Raw genomic sequence first — 20,065 nt, forward strand, 5'->3', positions numbered from 1 at the left:
AGACCATCATTTTACATTTCACTAGAGGCAAATAGGGCGAGTTTGCTGGGCCTGTTTCCTTTGCCCTTGGACTATTGTTCTTATCCCCACCCAAGGAGTCAGATCTGGAGCACAACCACAGGCCTTCCCACTCAGCTCATGGATGAAGATCTTCCATCAGTGCAGGCCCAACAGCACCTTCTCCCAGGAGCTCCCAAGCCATGTGCCAAGCCCTACAGAAATGACGAATAAACCCTCCGGACCACATAGAATTATAATCCAAACAGACCTTTTTAGCTTTTTTGTTCACCGGCATATTATGTGGCATCGTCTTATCCTAGTCCAAGAATTCTAGAATCCGTAGAAATGTTGAACCAAATAAAAGGAAGAAACTCTACCGTCAGCTCTCAATTAGCTGCACCGCTGGAGAGGAACAGTGACGTGGAGGATTAAAAAAATATTGGTTCGGTTTGACTTTGGAATGCATTGATTTTTTTTCAGTAGATTAACTTTTCTAATTCTATTTTGCACAGCCTAGTATTAACAGGCATTTGTATTCCCTGAGCACACAACATCTGACATTGAGAGCTGGGAGATGCTGTCCAAAAACGCGCTGGTCTCAAAGAACAATGTTATGAAAAATCCACACGTGGATAATGAAGAGGAAACTAATTATGAAGTGCTCTGCAAATATTAAATCATAAACAGAGAAGGCAAAATAGTAATTCTCTATAGACATGTGGACAGAGTAAAAAAGTTTATTAACATTCTGAAAAGGACGGAAATTTTCAAGAATCATTAGTGTTAATGAAGCTTGATGAAAAAATTAGGATGCAAGGCAGGTCAATGAATTATTGGGTAGTCTTTTAAATAAGCAAACCCCAAGCAATAATACCAAAGCGTTTTAAAAGAGCGTTTAAAATGAATTTTATTGTTTGAATTTTACAAGTAGTCTTTAGAGGCTTCAAACAAGAACTCTGTTGCAAAACTCTAATAAATAGCTTGCCCCAAGTCCCCAAACAAAATGTAAAACAAAATGAGAACTAAACTCAGAAGGATAAGCAAGACTTCAGAATGCTTGGATGTTAGCAATATTTCTCATTTACAAAGAGATATCAGGCAATGTACAATCTCCTTCATACAAGTCAAAGAGAGAAAGAGACAGACAATTGAAATCTTTACAAAGCACTCCGAAATCTTCCTATTTCCATGATAGAAATGTCACCAGAAAAAAAAAAAAAAAAAACAAACCCATGGAGAAATCACAATCAATAATGAAACTAGCATAAAAATCCGGTAGTGGATGTAGCGGGGAGAAGAGAGGAAAATCCATCCTGTTTCTTTCAGGGATGGAGAGAGGAAGGAATTGAGATTACTTGAGGGAGGGAACTTCCAAGCAGATGCCGCTAGAGTGCTGAGTGTTCCCTTAGACCAGAGTTGCCACTGAAAGGGCAGAGGGGTCAGTTTAGTGACAGTTATGAAGGCAACAAACAAAGGGGTCTCCTCAGGTCAGTCAGCACTGGTCAGCCCCATGTCTTTGTGCTCTACAGCAGTGAGGGCCTTGGAACAGTGACCCAGTGGCCTGAAGCGGCCTGCATCACAAGACAGGAAAAATAGCACATCAATAATTTCTGCAGCAGAATCCTTTGGATGCCCACAAAAGGATGCAGAAAATGCCGTGCTGAAATTTCACACTGGGACATGCAGATTTCAAAAGCCCATTCTACTATCACAGTCATTGCTCCTAACAAGCAAGGATTAAAATTCACAAGTAAACATTCACTGTTAGCTTTTCCTAGTTACAAATACTGGTGAAGTCTTGCTCTAGAGAGAAAGATTAATTTAGTGATATGGTCATTTTGAGCAAGCTAGAAAACCAGTTGCATCACATTTTTATCTTTAAAACGACATCATAGTTTTGACCAAAATTCATTCAAAATGCATACAGATAATAAGTTTTTAATTTGTGGGGAATTCTGAAATCAATTAATGTTTGGAGCCAGGAAGCTGCAGAGAGGTTGATTCCAATTTAGTGGGGCTCAATTAAGCCAAACATAAAGAGAGTCCTGCAGCAAAAGTGGGACCATCTCCCCGGGAGAAGCAGGAAGTGACCTCACAATGTGGGACTGGCAAGGGGTGTGGCCTGCAGGCACTGTCAGAGCTGCTCTGGTTTACTGACTTGCTGATACTAACCCCGATCCTGCTGATCTCTGGAGGACAGATACAAACAGCACTAGCTCATGCACGAGTCATTCAAGGGAGGTAGGCATTTTCTCAAAGCAACTCCCTCTCCAGGCATTTTAGGGAAGAAGGTAAGGAAATATTCCTCTCTACTCCTCAAACAAGTTAAAAAAACATTCTTTTTCTAGGAATAATGACATTTGTTAGGATAACAAGGGAAAGCCTGGGTTACCTGAAATTGATAAGAAAGCGAATGGGAATAGAGGCAGATGGGCCAGGGAGCACCCTGGTCCAAGGCCCAGTTTCTTCTTAAATACATAACAGATAAAGATATTGTGCAAAAAAATAAAGACATTCACATTTTAGCAGTTAAACTTTTATTTTACTTTTTAAAATTTTTATTTACTTTTTTTTTTCTTTTCTACAAAAGGCAGGTGATGATTGTTGATCTGCAACTGTTGTGTTGTGCACTGCCCGAAAGGGGGCGGAGTAGGATGCTGGGGAAGGTGCTCTGAGGATGCTTTCTATGGTGGGATCAGGGCTGCAGGACACGGGCTGGAGGAGTGTCCGGGCCCTTCTCCTGTCCTCCTCAGCCTTCCCTAGCTCATGTCTATGGTGTTGAAGACCCATTCCGTGAACTTCTTCAGCTTGTCCGAGGCGTTCTGGGACTCCTCCTGCAGCCTCAAGTTGTCCTCTCGCAGGTGCTGCACTTCTGCCTGAAGGTGTGCTTTGTCTTCTTTTTCCTGGGAGGGAGAGTGAAGTGGAAAGGAACTAGGAGGTGGGGCCCCACCTTGCCCAGCTCCTCTGAGAAGTAGCTATGGACCTGTTTTGATCTTTTGCCCATTTCTATTCTTTGTTCCTCCAAACACCTGTCTAAACGGCCTGGTACCAGGTACTAAGACACTCTAAGCTCAGGGAATGGGGCTTCTAGAGAGATTCAACCCTGCAGGATTAGCTGTAAGTAATCCTGGAATGTAAGTAGGTACATTAATGTATATTCCAATGTCCTTGTTAGTCAGGACTGTCTTAAATTTTAGACAACTCTTTTGGTGGCTGATGTCTTGATATAGTCAAGGCCACCCAAGAAACAAAACACTCAGTTCTCTTGGTGCAAAAGCCCCAGTAACACCGACTACATGGGAGTCTGGGCTACTGACACATTATACAAGGAGTAGGGTGGCAAGGAGAGGACCCAGATGGGCTGGCTGAGGTTCAAAGCCTTTCACAAAATAGTGAACAGCTTTTCTGTACACCTGACGCCGAATGCTGTGTGTTCCAGTGGCAACTGAGATCCCCGCAGCCCTGAACACGTGCAGGCAGAGGGAAGACACCTATATCTTACTTCACTACACTACTTAAAAAGGACTCTCATGGTTCAGGGGCAGATTGCACAGACTGGGCAATTTGCTTTGAGAATACGTGTTTACCTTCTTCAAATCTTCCCGAAGCATCTTCAGCATACCTTCCAGCTGGTCCACTTTAGAAGCCAGAGTGGGAGAGGAGTCTTTACTGCTGGGAACAACAAACAAAAGACCATGTTGGCAGGGGCCTCTATGGCTGTTTTTTTTTAATTTGAGGAGGCTGTATTTATACAATGGTTTTCAATGTCAAATTACTCAGAATGGCGACCCAATGTGTATTTTTACTTTAAAAAAGAAAATGGTAATCTTTTTTTTTTTTTTTTTTTTTTTTTGACGGAGTTTCACTCATGTTACCCAGGCTGGAGTGCAATGGCGCGATCTCGGCTCACCACAACCTCCGCCTCCTGGGTTCAGGCAATTCTCCTGCCTCAGCCTCCTGAGTAGCTGGGATTACAGGCACGCACCACCATGCCCAGCTAGTTTTTTTGTATTTTTGGTAGAGACGGGGTTTTACCATGTTGACCAGGATGGTCTCGATCTCTTGACCTCGTGATCCACCCGCCTCGGCCTCCCAAAGTGCTGGGATTACAGGCTTGAGCCACCGCGCCCGGCCTGAAAATGGTAATCTTAACAAAAGGTAATACAAGCTTGAACTACAGCCAATCAATAGCTTCCTTTGTTAAAGATGCTGCATCTTCACGACAAAAGAATAAAGGACAATAGTGAAAATGCAGCACAAGAGGTACTTTCTGGCAGACACAATAGACAGTAAAATGATTCCCCGGGAGGCTCTGGGATCTCTCTGGTGGGCTTTAAAAAAGGAGTTAGTCCTCTGTGTGTGGGAAGGAAGCTGGGGAGGTGATGTGATAGGGCAGTCATCTCTGGTCCCCAAGTGTGGTCTTGGCTACTCATGCAATTGCAGCTAAGGCATCATGCCTACATCTTAAACCACTGGTCTAAGCATCTTGTTGGCCTAGCCTTAATGTCTTAAATTCTGTGCTAGTCTGATCAGAAAACAATTTTCTTCTCGTTTTCTCACCTTTTGTTTATGGCATGCTAATGATGCCATGCTAGTGGAGTACCGAAAGAAGCATGAGCAGGGGATGGCAGGCCAGCCAGCTAGCCAGACAGATGGCACGGCTGGGCACACTCTCACCCCAGGGTCCTATGGCTGAGAGACTGAAAACTTTTCTTGCCACATTCTCCTCTACCTGAATTCAAGCTGCCAAAAGTTTCCTGATTCCTAGCCAAGCCATACATCCTCTGGGGTACACCACAGAGAACCCAAAGTCTTTCAACGGGAAAACATGCAGCAGCCTCTTTCCAGTGCCGAGGGGGAAGAGCTAAGTGACTGAATTTTCTGGGTCATGGAGTAAAAGGTATTCTTTACCTTAAACATCAAGGTTCACGTTAGAATTCCCAACCTCATATGAGCTGTGTTGATGTCTTCTGCTAACTGTAAGTCTACAACAGACCCCAAAGGGCAAAACCCACTGTGTTGCAGAATGTGGCAAGGCTGTGGGCCGATAGAGTGACCATGACCTCCAAACTCTAAGACGGGGTCCAATGAAAGGCTAACAATGAATGGGTTTTAAAAGGGACATGGTCAGCTGCAATCCATAACTGCACAATATAGTACAGCAGGCTGGTCCGATTTTGGGTGGGCTGAAGGCCACAGACGTGGTGGAAAAGGGGCGGTGCTGGACAGATACAAAGAGGCTGGGGCCGGGCAGCACTAGTGTCTTTCGCAAAGCCACTGCAGCTCATCAGGACTGCAGCCGTGCTTAGGAGCATTCCGCTATTCACCTCCATTTGCATTTGTTCAGTCCACGGTGACCCAAGAAAAGAGCCCATCATCATCCTCATCTGCTGATTTTTTTAATAATCCTTTTTCGGGAAAATAGTCTTGGCTCCCTCAGACTTGTCTTTCTTGGAGGCCCCTTCCTAACAAGGCACATTTGGGGCTCTCCTCTGACTCTGGGATATGTATTTAAAAAATTCTCAGTAGTCAACCTGATTGCTGCCCTCCTCACCCCAGCAGTGCCAGTGATGAGTGAGTGCACCATCTCTCCTACACTCATAACAAATAATCAGCTACTCTTGTGCCTTCTCGCTGAGAGCGCTTCCTTGCAGGCTTGTTCAGGGAAGTCCTCAAGCACAAGCCCCACAGTTTGTGCCATTTACTTCAGCTGCCTTTCCTGTTCTTGTCCGTTTCTGACCAAGTTTTATAGATACCTGGAGTTTTAATCACCCTTGAAAGGTTTTTTGTTTTTTTTTTTTTCTTTTTTTTTCTCTTGAGACAGTCTTGCTGTGTCACCCAGGCTGGAGTACAGTGGTGTGATCTCGGCTCACTGCAACCTCTGCCTCTGCCTCCTGGGTTCAAGTGATTCTCATGCCTTGGCTTCTCGAGTAGCTGGGACTACAGGTGTGCACCACCACACCTGTAGTGTGTTTTTGGTAGAGACGTTTTGGCATGTTGGCTTCAAACTCCTGAGGTCAGGCAATCCACCTGCCTCGGCTTCCCAATGTGGTGAAATTACAGGCATGAACCACGGTACCCGGTCTCAACAGGTTTTAAGGGAAGAGATTTCAAATGAATGAAACAAGAAGTGTTTATGCAACAAGAAGTGCTTACTAAATGCTCCACGCCTGACTGATGGGATGCTTTAACATACGGAAATTAGCATACATAAATCCAGCAACCTCAAAGAGTCAGTCTCTCCATAAATAGAAGTTGTAAAGTCCCTGGCTCCTGACTCAGAAGAAAGCCCTCAGGACCTCAGTTATTGCCTACTTTTCCTCTTCCATACCATCTTAACATATCCTGGCGATTTAGCTTTCCAACACACAGATGTGAAGCAGCACACTGGGAGCCACTAAGACTCAGCAAGCACGTGTACAAGCATGACCATCAGCGACACAGAGGAAGAGTCCAAAAACTCAGACTGCAGCACGACACAGCACAGAGCTTGGGGACACTTACAGCAAATGGTCTCTCCTACCTGACCCAACGGGCCCCGGGGGCATAAATGTATTATGGCATTAAATAATGTATATTCATAATTATGGCCATATGAATCATCAAGAATAGATTAATTATGTCTGCAGTATTTAGTTACAAAGGATTCTGACTAAAATGTCAAGTGTCTTGCCCTGCAGTGATGAGCTTCCCTCAGCTCCTCCGTGTGGCTTCCATCTCCCCTCCCCACAGCTTCGGTCACTGGCAGGTGTGACACAAGGTGCAGATATATAAGGATACACAATGATATAGACTGCCCTCGCATGGGGGACCAACCTGCTGTAAGGCTTCATCTGGGCCAGAGCCTGTTCCTCCAGCTGATCACTGTTGGATGCAGCACTCAAGGGACGATGGTTTTCATCACTAGCAGCAAAAAAAGAGGCTCTCTGGACTGGAAAGGAGAGAAGAAACCATTTAGTATTGGAACCACATCCCTGGGCCCTATCTATCAAAGTCAACAAGTGGTCTAGTGGGCAGTCATGTCTAGTATTTCCAGCGCATCCTGCACTGGAAATCTTATTTCCCAACGCTCACAAGGAAAAATAGGACTGTTTTAGCAATAAGAGGATTGTAGCATAGTAATTTCCCTTTAAAAAACATTTGTGAGTCAATTTCTAGTTCCCCGTTTTCCCTGCTCATCAAAGTAGCATTCTATGAAATGTTTCTCTGAAAACAGGCCTTGTGCCAAATTTCCAGACCAAAGCTTTCCACTCAGCAATGATATAAATGCATTTGAGAGATAGTATTATGCTTCTGAAAACTTCTTGAGGTATGTTTTCCACAAGATTCCTGGCTACTCTGGTTAGCTTTAACATAAATCCATACCACCTGTGTTCCCAAACATATCAACTTAAAATTTAAGCCAAGAAAACACAATCAAATTTAACATTAAAACCCAAAACTTCTACCATTTGTATAGGAAGGAGATTGACCAACACATTGAAAAATCAAGTTAGAACTGGGAATTTCCATCTGCTAAATAAAGGGCATGAAGGTAAAAGGATTCGCTGCTGACCACTCCATGGGTGCCTGACTTAGACAGATTCTGTGGCCTGGTAAATTCCCCTCAAAATTAAAACTTGACTAAATAGCAATTCTCAATTCTCCCAATTAAGAGCAACAACAACAAAAAGCAAGAAAAATCACCTGCTATCATAATTTTGTAAAGAATGTTTAAAAACTAGAAATTTTAGAAAGATCTTTAGACTTAAGAAAAAAGTCTTCATTATACATAGGTGTCAAAAAAGAAAAGAAAAAAAAACCCAGCTGACAATCTTATGTCAACACACATATACTGCACTACTTTTGTGTTTTCATGACAGTAGACAACATCATCACCAGTGTGAGCACCTGCATTTAAGAACCACCAGTGTAATGCGAGCACATGGCTGGTAGGCTGGCAGAGACAATGCTGGCAGACAACGTGTTACCGCAAGCGGAGAGACAAGGAGAGGGGCGAAGGAGGTGCCCCACATTTGTCAGGATAGGCGCGGGGCCAAGCAGGACAAGCACTGTGATGTATCTGACTGCATTTAGCAACAATGTCTGCGACGTGATGAAAGACCCTCTCTGGATACATGTTCTTTTCAGTCAAGGGACAGCTGGGATTCCTCTGCCCGCTGCCCTTCCCATATACGGAGGAGGCGAGGTATTCATGTTATGAATCCTGTGGAGGAAACACCAGGTGGCATCTGATTACATAAGACGTGCCTAGTGTCCAGTCTAGGGTTTGGTCCCTACTGAGTGCTCAGTAACTGGTAGCTTGTCTGGTGAGGCACCTATGTTGTAAGTGTGTCCAGAGAAGCAGAGTGGACAGAGACTGCTCACTCCGCCAGCCCACCACAGGGTGGCTCTGCAGGATCCTGGACCGCCCTGTTGGATTCAGTGGACTCACCCTCATAGGCTTTGGCAGCATCTACCAGGTTGGACCAATCCAAGTCGGCAGCAGCATCAGGCAGGGGCATCAGGCCAGGGTCCGGCATAGGCTGCCTGCGGGTCTCCTGGATGTCGGTGAGGGAGCTGTCTGAGGCCGAGAATTCTCCTGCAGAAGGGAGGAGCAACAAGATGCTTCTCGTGCCTGTGGGAAAGCCACTCAAAACCCGCCTACTTCCTGTTACCACAATAGATTTGTAAGCCATTTACGACTGTCATCAATGTCCAGTTTAGCCGGCTGTTAGTGGTCATTTGAAAGCTGAGTTGAAATACGCATGGGCCTCCTCTAGTCTGTCTTCATTTTCTTACAGCCTCCCATCATCTCCCTTCCAGCAGTGAGTCATGGCAAAGTTAGTTTTGCACTGAGGCACTAAGTCTGCTTTTGTGAGCGGTGTGTCCACAGCAGGGCCCGGGCAGTGCTGGTTCTGCTTTCCCACACAGAGTCCAGGGATTTGGGCTGGGAAGAAGGGGCCTACTTCAGCAGAGAGCTGGACTTTGGAGCCAGGCCAGGGATGTTTCTTCCTATTAGAGGGGACAATAAGGCTTATTTTTATCTGGCCTGGGAGTGGTGAGGGACAGATGGCCCATGCCTGCCTGTGTACTATTCAGGAGCAGCCCACTGGGTTTCATGGTCAAAGGTATCCAAGCGGGTGTGAGAGGCAAATCAGGGGATGTGAGTGTGCCGGGTTCCACAGACAGAGCTAAGACAGGAAGGTGATTTTAGGGATGGAACTGGCATTATTCTTCCCAAGGATGTGGTCCTCACGAGGTATTCTTTGGATCAGTTTTGGGTTGCCGCAGTCTAACATCCCGAGCTCTTCCTAAGGGGACAATTTGTTGAATACAAATACTAAACAAATGTTAACAAGAAACTGACATCTTACCAACTAAGCTCTGCTTAGCCTGGGGCAGGGAGCAGGGAGGACTGGGCAGTGAGCCACCCTGTGCCACTAAAGGCAGCTGCTACTGCTCAGGTTTGTGCAGCCAGACAACAGGAAGGGTGGCATGCTGGGGGCCAGGGAAAGCGTTGCTCATGACATGGAAATGCCCTCCATGGGCAGAAGCTGGGTGAACCAAGGGCAGAGCACACTACCCCATAAGAGGGAGCACCCTCGGAAGGTGACTGCAACACTCAGGTCCATGCAAACACACAGCTAAAGCTAAATGCTCAGCTAGAATATTTAAGTGACTTTAAAAAGACCTGTTTACAAGGAGTTAGAAAGTCTCATGTATTAAGACAGCCCAGTAAGCTAGTATATTAAGTGCTTGTTTTCCCTTTCAAATTACAAAAACTGCTCTGAAATACAGCTGCTAGTTGTTACTGGGCTTAAAAGTAGCAAAATTATGAGTAAATGGAAGTTAACAAATACTGCGAAATATTAAATGTTCAGTTTTAATTAAATGTGCTCCCACCAAGGGTAAGTAGGAGGAACAGATAATTCTGTTGTCACTCACAACCCTTTTGCCCTTTTATCTCTGGGGTCCAAATTTCCATGTGGGGGATAAAAGAAGTCACCCTTCCTCATTCCCCAAACACACTTCAGTGGAAGTCGCCAAGCAAGGCAGGGCTGAAGGATCAGCCCAATGAGGACTGCTTGGGTAGGATGTGAAATCACTGCAGCTGCCGCCTCATTCAGGAAAACAAGAAAAGGTGATGGCAAGGGGCTCAGAGAGGGCTGCAAGGTTCCTTCCTTCAGCGGTGGACTCACATGGGGCTTTTGGTCCCCGGAATCCTCGTCTGGACAATGATCATGTGTTGGGGGCAGATTTCTGGGCTGCTCTTTCAGAATGTAGGCTTCTACTACTCAGGGCCTACTCTGACATGACACATGCAGAGAAGACTTCACAAAGGGGCTACTGTTTTTACACTGCAAAGGTAAAATTAAAAGTACAGGAAATACGAGAGCAATCAAAGTAAGGCAGGAAATTGTAGAAATAATGGAATTCAGGGAAGAGTGACCCCAATGCGGGGAGAGAAGGAGAGAACAAGGTTAAGGGCAAGAGATCACTTCCAGAAGGCTTGTTCTGGAGTCTGATGATAAAACGTGGTCATTTCATGTGCCAACCGTGGTTCATTCGAGGTGACTTCCTGGAGCAAAGAGAACCCAGATTTAAGCTGCAGGTAGATAGGGGAGGGAGCAGGGGAAGCTGGCATGATCCTTGCATGATTCCTCCCAGGGATGAGCAGGATGGGTGGGAGTGTGCTGCTGAGCAGTGAGCAGGGCAGACAGGGAGGAACATCCATGAGCATGGACTGAGAGGTCAATTATAAAGCAGGGAAAGCAAGAGATGTAAAGAAAATACCGTTCCAGAGAAGCAGCAGAAGGAAAAGAAACATGGGTATGAATGGACACCAGAGATATAAAAGCTGCAGAACTCGCAAAAGGAAAAAGGACAGATGGGAGGCAGGGTGACAGCAGCGTGTTTGGTAAATAATCAGAACACCGGTTCGTGACAGGCATCTGCTGTGCTGGGCCACAGCTGTGAGGGGATGTATAGAGCCCTGGAATGGAGTGGGACAGAGACAGGACAAAGGGAAAGACCAAATTTAAATCCAGAGTCCCAGAAAATGGCCCGTAATAAAACTGGGATTTAGTTGGGTCACAAAGCAAACAAGGCATATGTGGACCAGGTGCAAGAATATGGAGGTACCCCTTATCCACAGGGCTTTTCCTTACATAATGCTTGCCTGGCTCACTGCATGAGTAAATGAGTCAACAAATGAGTGCTTGACACCACAGGCAATTTTCTTACAGTCTGGGAAAGACCAAGAGCAATGGCAAGTCTGGGTTCTTATGGTGGCTATAGAAAGCAGTGGATACAACTCTCTATGAAATAACTAATCTAGTGCTAGCCAAATTCGCTCAATCATAACAGCAGTGGCATGGTTGCTAAGAATATCAATTCCCAGCCTACTCTTTTGGGGATTCAAATTCAGTGGGTCCTGGGTCCAGTGTGGGACTCTGTTATTTCTAGCAAGCAACCCAGGTGACTATGGCGGTATGGGATTACAGGGGAGAGAGGGCTAATAAGGGAGGGGCAGGTGCGCCGAGACCATCTGAGCATGGATACAGGACCCCTCTCTGAGCACACTGAGTGGCAGCCACATCTGGGGACACTGACCATCATCAACAGGGCTGTCCAGGCTGCGGCTGAAAGACCACTTACCATGCAACGACTTCATTCCTAAGGTGTAAGAAGGCCTTCTCAACGGGAGAGACTTGGGGAGAGAAGGGTACGTGCTACTGAAGAGGACGTCGTTGGGCAAGGCTTGGTCCAGAAGTGAAGCCCTCGAGGTGAAAAAGTGCTCCCTCTGGCCACTGTAAATGCTCTCGTCCGACAGTGTTCTGTGCAAGGCCCGCCGCGAGGTGGGGGTGCTGGGGAAAGGAGACTGAGGAGAGGAGAGTGCGTGGAACTGAAAAACAGCATCGAGACAAAAGAAAGTCAATTTTTTCGTTCAGATCCCTGAGACCAAGGTTGGGGGAGGGTGTGATAACCAAGTTACTGCTCCCGACACACCTCCAGCAAGGCAGCTTCAGGGCCCATCATGTATTTCTACATCCGCAAGGACCAAGAGTTCCTGGTCATTATTCCTCATAGCCTGGCATGCTGCCTGCGGTCTATCAGTGCTCCCTATGTGATTCAGGTATGTGATTAAGTGGACCTATCAAGACCGTATGTGGTTAAAAACAAGACTTTAAGATCAGACAGATGTGAGTTTTATTTGAATCCCATGTCTTTGACCAAATCATACAATCTCTCTGAGCCTAATTCCTCATTTGTAAAACGGGAGCACAAAACCTCTCAGGATTACCGCAGGGATTAAACAAAATGCTGGGATGAGGACAATGGCTGGTGTCAGCGGCATGATGAAATGATGTTATGGCTGGGAGAACAGACAGCCACAGTGCCAGGAGGTATCCTGACAAGCTTGTCAGATGATAACATGCTTGCTGGGTAACAAGGGTATTTGATCATCAAAATACATTAACTCACATAGCAGGTAGCACTTGATTAACTACTAACTTAAACCAACTGAACCTATCAAGGTAGATACATTTCATGAGTTTTGGAGAAAATTTATTTCTTGAAGATGCACTTCTATTCATGAACTAAGAATAGGGTAGGCTGAGCGTAGTGGTTCATGCCTGTAATCCCAATACTTTGGAAGGCTGAGGTGGGCAGATCACTTGAGGTCAGGAGTTCGACACCAGCCTGGCCAACATGGTGAAATCCTGTCTCTCAGAAAAATGCAAAAATTACCCAGCTGTGGTGGTGTGCGCCTGTAATCCCAGACTACTCGGGAGGCTGAGGCAGGAGAATCGCCTGAACCCGGGAGGCGGAGGTTGCAGTGAGCTGTGATCGCGCCACTGTACTCCAACCTGGGTGACAGAGCGAGACTCTGTCGCAAAAAAAGAATAAATAAATAAAAAAGAGGGAAGTCTGCTTTATAAATGACAAATAATTATACATTTATCTATACATGACAAATAGTTCCAGAGAGATCTCTCTCTTATTGACACCTTTTGCCTTTGTGACCAAATTTGATTCTACTTGAGATTTTTTTTCTGGAAATAGCAAGCTTCTGAAAATCCCTTGCACTGAAGAACAGGAGACACTTAAAAATATTTAAATATCCAGCAACCTGAAGAGTAAAAGAGCATTTGGCCCATGAACAATGAAGTTATCATTACTCAGTTCCTCTGAGGCCACCATCTGCCCCTATAGGCGAAACAATGTGGAGAGCAGGTAAAGATGTGAAGAGGCTGTCCCTGCTGGCTGAAAGCCACCCTGGGACTTCCCCTGACACTCTGAAGGGGCAGGGAGAGAGAACAATTTAGCAAATGCTCCATTTAGTGGGCTGATTACAGACCCAGAAATCCACAGTGGATAGACAGGGCCTAGCATGCTTCCACACAATGAGCCAGGAGTGAATCAGGTCCAAGCCACCCTCAGTGTGGTAGGCACAGCTGCTGCATAAATACCAAAAGACGATTAATCAAACACATTGTGAATATAACCAAGGTGTGACCAATTGGGTAAAAATTATGTTTACTTTAAAAGATTCATGATGAATTAAATCCAAGGTACATATGTACTTGTCTAGAAAACTAAATTGCTGTGCTAAATGCTTTGAGAGAACTTGGAATGAAAGTGACAATTTCCCTTCTCTCTTTGTGGAGAAAAGTGTGCATTAGAGCCATTATACGGCTTGCTGACTGTAATTTTCTTAAAAAATAAAACCAGATTAAAAATAAAACCAAATAAAAACATCTCCACCTGCAAGGTTCTAGGACTATCACACAAGGCTCCCGCCTGCCAGGTCAGAGCTCAGATTCCTGTATTGAAAAAACTGCTGCTAAATAGTTTTCAGCACCTCAGGTTTTAGTAAAGGGATTTCCTTTTCCAGTATCCCCACCCTGATGGTTTCACAGGTGTGAAATCCTCCACCAATTCTAGTTTCAGCCTCTTTAGGAAATGTTAATATGCTTCAAGGCCATGAACAGCTACCTTGAAGGGCTCCTTTGAGCAGACAAAAGAAACTTCTTAGGAGAAGTTAAAACACCCTGCACCGAAGGGAGGCGGGACAGAAGCAAAGGAAGCAACCTGCCTGGAGGCATGCTGCTCATTAACAGGTAGAAGAACCCAGCCCTGTCCAAGAATGCTGGAACGGCCCCTCGCCCCATCCTTTTCAACTCCAGTCTTTTTTTTTTTTTTTGATACGGAGTTTCGCTCTTGTTACCCAGGCTGGAGTGCAATGGCGCGATCTCGGCTCACCGCAACCTCCGCCTCCTGGGTTCAGGCAATTCTTCTGCCTCAGCATCCTGAGTAGCTGGGATTACAGGCACGCGCCACCATGCCAAGCTAATTTTTTGTATTTTTAGTAGAGACGGGGTTTCACCATGTTGACCAGGATGGTCTCGATCTCTTGACCTCGTGATCCACCCGCCTCGGCCTCCCAAAGTGCTGGGATTACAGGCGTGAGCCACCGCGCCCGGCTCAACTCCAGTCTTAAAGCTGTACAGAACTATCCACTTCCCAAGAGCAGCCCCTGCCTGCCTTGCCTGTGATTACCCAGGAGCGCTGCCCGGTGCTGCCAGCCCTTGGGAAAGAATGACAGTGGAGTGGGATGGCAGACCTGGAAGGGATTTCAGAAGACATTCGGGAAGGGGGTTGGTTCTAACTTGTGCTCCAAGGAGTCTAAGGTTTCTTATAGCACCACTGCTAGGGAGAGGTTCAGGTGGGACCCAGGAGTCCAGGCCATCCCGCCCCTCCCACAAGAGAAATTCTGCTTTCTGAGTTCTATATAATGTGGTTCCATGTGTGATGAAAAAAACAAAAAGGCTTCCTGAGCTTTAAGACTAGTGGGGCACCACTGGTCTCCTCTGGTCCTCTATCTCACAGTTGAGGAACAGGGCCTGGAGAGGTGGCATTTTGCTTCATGCCAGTCTCCTGTTCTCTCATTCTTTTCAGTGCCTCTGGCTATAGTGACACGTGTCACCTGCACTCACAAGAAGCTCTTCCTAAATACTGGAGACACACGAAGCCTCTTCCTTTGGTATATCCCTGAGAACACTGGCACTACTGTCTGTTCACTTGTCAGACTGTATGCCACCCTTGGGGAAAATAAGGTTATCCCATCTCTGCTTGCCAGTGAGGTTTCTCAGAGTGCTGCAGCTCTGCCACTGTTCTTGAGGTCCATTCTCTGCTGGCGAATGAGCCTGGGAGTGACCCTGCCACTCGATATTAACAAAAGCTCATAGCACTGGCTATCCAGGAAAACCAGCATAGCACATGAGTGGCTTCGGAGTGTCATAGCCCAGAGCTGGCCACGATGCCTACTACCCTGAAGCCTGAAGCAGCAGCTTGGAGCCTTGAGCCAGGAGTGGCCTGGAAGACCTCTCAAGGGCATGCCGGCCTTACTGACACAGCAGAGCCTCCATCATTCAGATGACGACTCTCAGAAGGCAAAGGGAGCTACTAAGCTGAACTCATCTGAAACTAAACCTGCTCAAAGAAGATGAAACTGGAGAGAGAAAACCTGAGCCCATTCCCAGTTCCTGCTTACAGGCTTCTCACTGTGACGGTTTAGCCAGCAGAAGCACTTTCTTCACAGAGTCTCACAGTAACACAGTCACAACATAAAGAAAGCACACTCCTGTTTCAAATAGGAATGCTAAAGTAATTCATTTTGGAAATAAAAGCCAAGACCTCGAATAAGGACAAAATCAGACATTTGCCTTCAACTATTTCTACTGCATAAGTAAATCAAAAGAATGAAGGCTCTGAGCTTGCCTCTTGCCAAAAATATTAAACTAGCAATTGGAAGAAAAACTCCATTCAAGGCAGGTTTTATTTTCCTTTAACCTGAAAGGAAACATCTGAAATAATTTTTATTTTGAAACTGGTGCTTAAACATTTTAATATACCTCTCTGGGTTTTGATGGATAAAGAAAGAAGTTTCAAGCACTATCTTTCACAAGGTTGCTAAGGAAACCGTTTATGCCCTGAATGATGAGTCAGAGCTGTTAAATGCCGGCTTATGAGACAGAAATTACAGAAATCAAGAATGGCTACATCTGTACAATGATTTATTAACATAAGCCATGTTAATAAATCATTTATTTCTCAGCAAGATCCTAGAGTGGTCCTTGGGGGTATATTCAGTTCCTAGGAATGTTGATTTTTTGGGTTAGGGGTTTATCTGGCCTATCTAGGAGATGCGTGCACATGCACACACACGCTAGCATGGTGCTGGGAAAGCCTGAAGGCTACACCCCCACACAGCTGCTCCAGCCCGCCATGCCTCTTGCACTGATCAGTTTGAAGCTGGTGTGTGGTTTAGGAAATATTCTAGCTTCTAGCTTCCATTTCAATCAATTCAATTCTCAAAGTTCTTCTTAAAGCTTTCTAGTCTCTTCAAATAGACTCCAAATCATCCATCTAAGAACCTAGAGAACAGAAAACTTCAAAGTTTGCTGCCATCATCTTTCTGGGGGTACAGTCCCTTCTGCCAGGAGACCCAGAAAACCTCAGACAGAAATAACCATACTCAGAGTGACATACCTTCAGGTCCAGCTCAATAAACACCCATTCCAATCCTCAGGAGTGTAAGACTCCACACTTAGAAGACCAGAAAGGAGACAGCCGTAGGCGAGTTTTAAAGGCCCTACAAGCTGTGGCGAGTACACCAACTTTTCCATGTGGTCACATAAAGGTCTGGATGACACACAAACGTACAGGCTTGATAGGTATTCAGGACTTGGTACACAGAGACTGAATTTTAGAGACTGAAGACATTTATAGTCTGGAATTCGGAGAGCAAAACAGAAGGCTGTATGAAGTCAGGAGGGTCTGGAACGTTCTGAAGGTGTGCGGATAGACTTAGACTGCTGGACTGAAGAAGCAACTGTATGTTTCCTTTTAGGGTGTGATGATGACAGTGACCACTACAGGCAGTTTCTCTGAGTGAAGAGCACACCATGTAGGGCCCAGAGGTTTGCTGGACACGGTCACTAGCAAACGAGGCCATTTCTGAGAAGAGGAGGAACCTCTGGAAAGAAGACACTAAAGCCCTTATGGAAAAAGTTCTAGCTTTCCACAGGAGCCACAGGTGTCTCTGCAGAGTTTCTAAGAAGCCGTATCACCTAAGTGATGTTCAGGGAATCATGCACTCTGAGCAGGATACAGTAGAAGAATCAACAGCGGTAGGGTTAGGACCAGGTTAACAGAAACCATGACTAATGAGACGTGGCTGCAGGGACAGAGCATTGTCAAGCACTGTGGACCAGTTATCGGGGAAAGGGGATGATAGCAGGCAGTGAGACTCAGTGAAGAGCAGTAGTAATGAACACTTTCTGGAAAGTGTGACTATGGTTAACAGCCCCATCAGGTCTGGCTTGTTTCTAATTGCCATCTACCCTGAACTCTGTCTTGTACCTTAAAATTCTTCTGTGATTCAGGAGTTGGGCTTTCAAGGTCGATCAGTTTCTTTAGATCTTCTTCAATGGTGGACTTGGAGGTTGGCTTAGGAGATGCCCGGAGGTCTCTGGTTGAGGCACGCAGCCTGCTATGGGCTATTTCATTGCCATCACTCTGGTGACGCCTGAAAAGAAAGGGAAGAGAAGATAGATACCAAGTCAACAAGGTTGACTCAGACACGATGGGCTCTCAAGGATGTAAGTCAATTGAGAAGTATTATGTGGAGAAACAGATAATTAGTTCTGTTTATATCAGAATCTACTCATATAAATGCTTACTGAAGAAACAAACCCAATTTGAAACACAAAATAAAATCTGATGAATAAGTCATTCTTTTAAAGAAAGCTATTAGTTTTACTAAGCCAAAATTACCAACAGACTTACTAAAAGACCACAGAGTATACATCCAAAATGCAAACTTCGCATAAACAAAAACAAACTAATTGACTCATTTAATTTTTTACTGTACTACCTTGTCAAAAAGGCCTTTATTTTCAGGGGTACTCACTCACTTTCTAATATTCCCTCTGGTGCCTACTGGCCTAGTTAAGAATTACATGGGAAGGCCGTGATTCATATAATCAAAGGTTGGATTAGTATGGTCTTAGCACTAGAGGGGCAATTATTCTGAAGCGTATCCTTCAAACACACCCTTTTCAAGACGTAAGATTCCCAAATCCTAACATTTTGCAACACATCTTATCTAAGGAATGAGGCAGAGAAATAATTTAAGAAAATTTTACTTAGGAAAAAAAATAATCCCACCAACAGACCAACTCCTCCCAACCCCCTGGTTGTAAGAGATCACTCCACACTTTTCTGTTGTCATGTTAAAAGCGAGCCACCAGCAAGGAAGCAAAATAACTCTTACTTTCTCGTGTCCATAAATCCCACAGAATTTATGGTTCCTTCAGGTTTTTTCCATCCAATTAGGTACTTGCTAGTAGCGCCCTGGCGAGGGTAAAAACTTCTAGGACCAGAGGAGGAGGAGGAGGAGGAGGAGAAGGACGGGGCGAGCTGCGAGGAGGCGGCTGGATGAAGCTCTTCTTTAGGTGAACTGCGGGCACTGGTGAAAACCACTGGGCTGGCAGAGTGTCGGGAGCTCATGGTACTGAGGAGAAGCAGGGCAAAGACGTGTACATCAGGACCATTATGTCAGCTATAAAAGTGTTCTTCAGGGTATAGGTGATGGTTGGGTTGAACAGGAGAGAATTTTTCCTAAAATATTAACAGTGATGGCTGGCTGGCCTTCCTGGCTTTCTCACTATAATTTAAATATCTGCTATCAAAATGACAGATGGCCACTAGGGCTTAGTCTGCACTTTAAGTTAAAAAGTAAAAATAGTTAAGACTATCAGGGACACGTTCAAACACATTGGCACCACTGACGTTTGTCACTGGGGAGTTTGGCAGTGGCAAGAGACAGGAGAAACAGAAGTGAAAGGTCTAGTCATCTCCATGTCTCTGTCTTGGTTTCCTCACAACTAGGGATTGTGGTGACACTCTCTAGGACCAAGCTGAGGAGGGGAGAGGACACCGAATCAGGGATCTGGCTCTTCAGACTCACATCCAAGGCCAGTGGGCACAGTGAGAGCTCCCTCCCCATGGTAGCTGACGTTTATATCAGTTCTAGAAGCTGCTCATCAACATATTTCAAACATTGGTTAAAGATTACATAATTAGGTCCAGGCATGGAGGCTCACGCCTGTAATCCCAGCACTTTGGGAGGTTGAAGAGGGTGGATCTCCTGAGGTCAGGAGTTCGAGACCAGCCTGGCCAACATGGTGAAACCCTGTCTCTACTAAAAGTACAAAAATTAGACAAGTGTGGTGGTCGGCGCCTGTAATCCCAACTACTCAGGAGGCTGAGGCAGGAGAATCACTGGAACCTGGGAGGCGGAGGTTGCGGTGAGTGGAGATTGCGCCATTGCATTGCAGCCTGGGTGATAGAGGGAGACTCTGTCTCAAAAAAAAGATTACAAAACTGAAATCTACGTGACTAAAGAGTCCAAAACTCAGGGGTTTCAAGAGTTCCGGAACAGAAAAGGGCAGGATTTTCAAAATAAGGGATGAGAGTTTTAGACTAAAACTTGAGTTAAAGGTAGAGGGCTTTTCATTGCAGGATTTCCATACTTGCTGCCCAGTGGTCTCACAGGACCACACTATTTGAGTCTTTCTGAGTTCTCCAGCATGAGGTGAGACCAAAGACAGCTAACTCTTACTACAATGGACTTTCAGTTATTTTTACTTGAGGTTTATTTAACAATATGTGATCCCAAAGCATTCTTCAATGGCACTTTCATTTGTCAAAAATGAATGGTACTGACCTAAATAAAGCATGGACTTTAGTTAATGATATTGTATCAATATTGATGCTTGGGAAACCCTTGGGGAGGAAGACAGCTGAATAGAACCCTCTAACAAATGGCCCTCCACAGGAACACCAAATTGAACAACTATCCACACAAAGAAGCACCTTCATAAGAACCCAAAATCAGGTATGCAATCACAGTACCTGCTTTTCACACCATATCAAGGAAAGAGGCACTGAAGAGGGTGGGAAAGAGGGTCCTGCATCGTCTACGCCCGCCCACCCCCACCTCTGGCACACC

The 20,065-nt window shown here is 45.4% G+C and overlaps 1 protein-coding gene across 16 annotated transcripts in view; it reads right to left on the reverse strand.

Moving 5' to 3' along the window:
• Positions 1–881: 881 nt before the first annotated feature.
• SIPA1L1 (signal induced proliferation associated 1 like 1) overlaps positions 882–20,065 on the reverse strand; it is a 398,250-nt gene continuing 379,066 nt past the window's right edge. For all 16 annotated transcript variants that reach the window (XM_032245719.1, XM_032245716.1, XM_032245723.1 and 13 more), the window contains 7 exons: positions 18,326–18,565; positions 17,413–17,578; positions 11,641–11,887; positions 8,435–8,581; positions 6,817–6,931; positions 3,588–3,669; positions 882–2,903 (listed from right to left, as the gene is read on the reverse strand). In XM_032245719.1, coding sequence (XP_032101610.1) covers positions 2,760–2,903; positions 3,588–3,669; positions 6,817–6,931; positions 8,435–8,581; positions 11,641–11,887; positions 17,413–17,578; positions 18,326–18,565 — 1,141 coding nt within the window. In that variant the 3' untranslated portion in view covers positions 882–2,759. The remainder of the gene's footprint in view (positions 2,904–3,587; positions 3,670–6,816; positions 6,932–8,434; positions 8,582–11,640; positions 11,888–17,412; positions 17,579–18,325; positions 18,566–20,065) is intronic.

This window comes from Sapajus apella, unplaced genomic scaffold (assembly GCF_009761245.1).
Source record: "Sapajus apella isolate SASKATOON/1434 unplaced genomic scaffold, GSC_monkey_1.0 scaffold59, whole genome shotgun sequence".
NCBI lineage: Eukaryota > Metazoa > Chordata > Mammalia > Primates > Cebidae > Sapajus > Sapajus apella.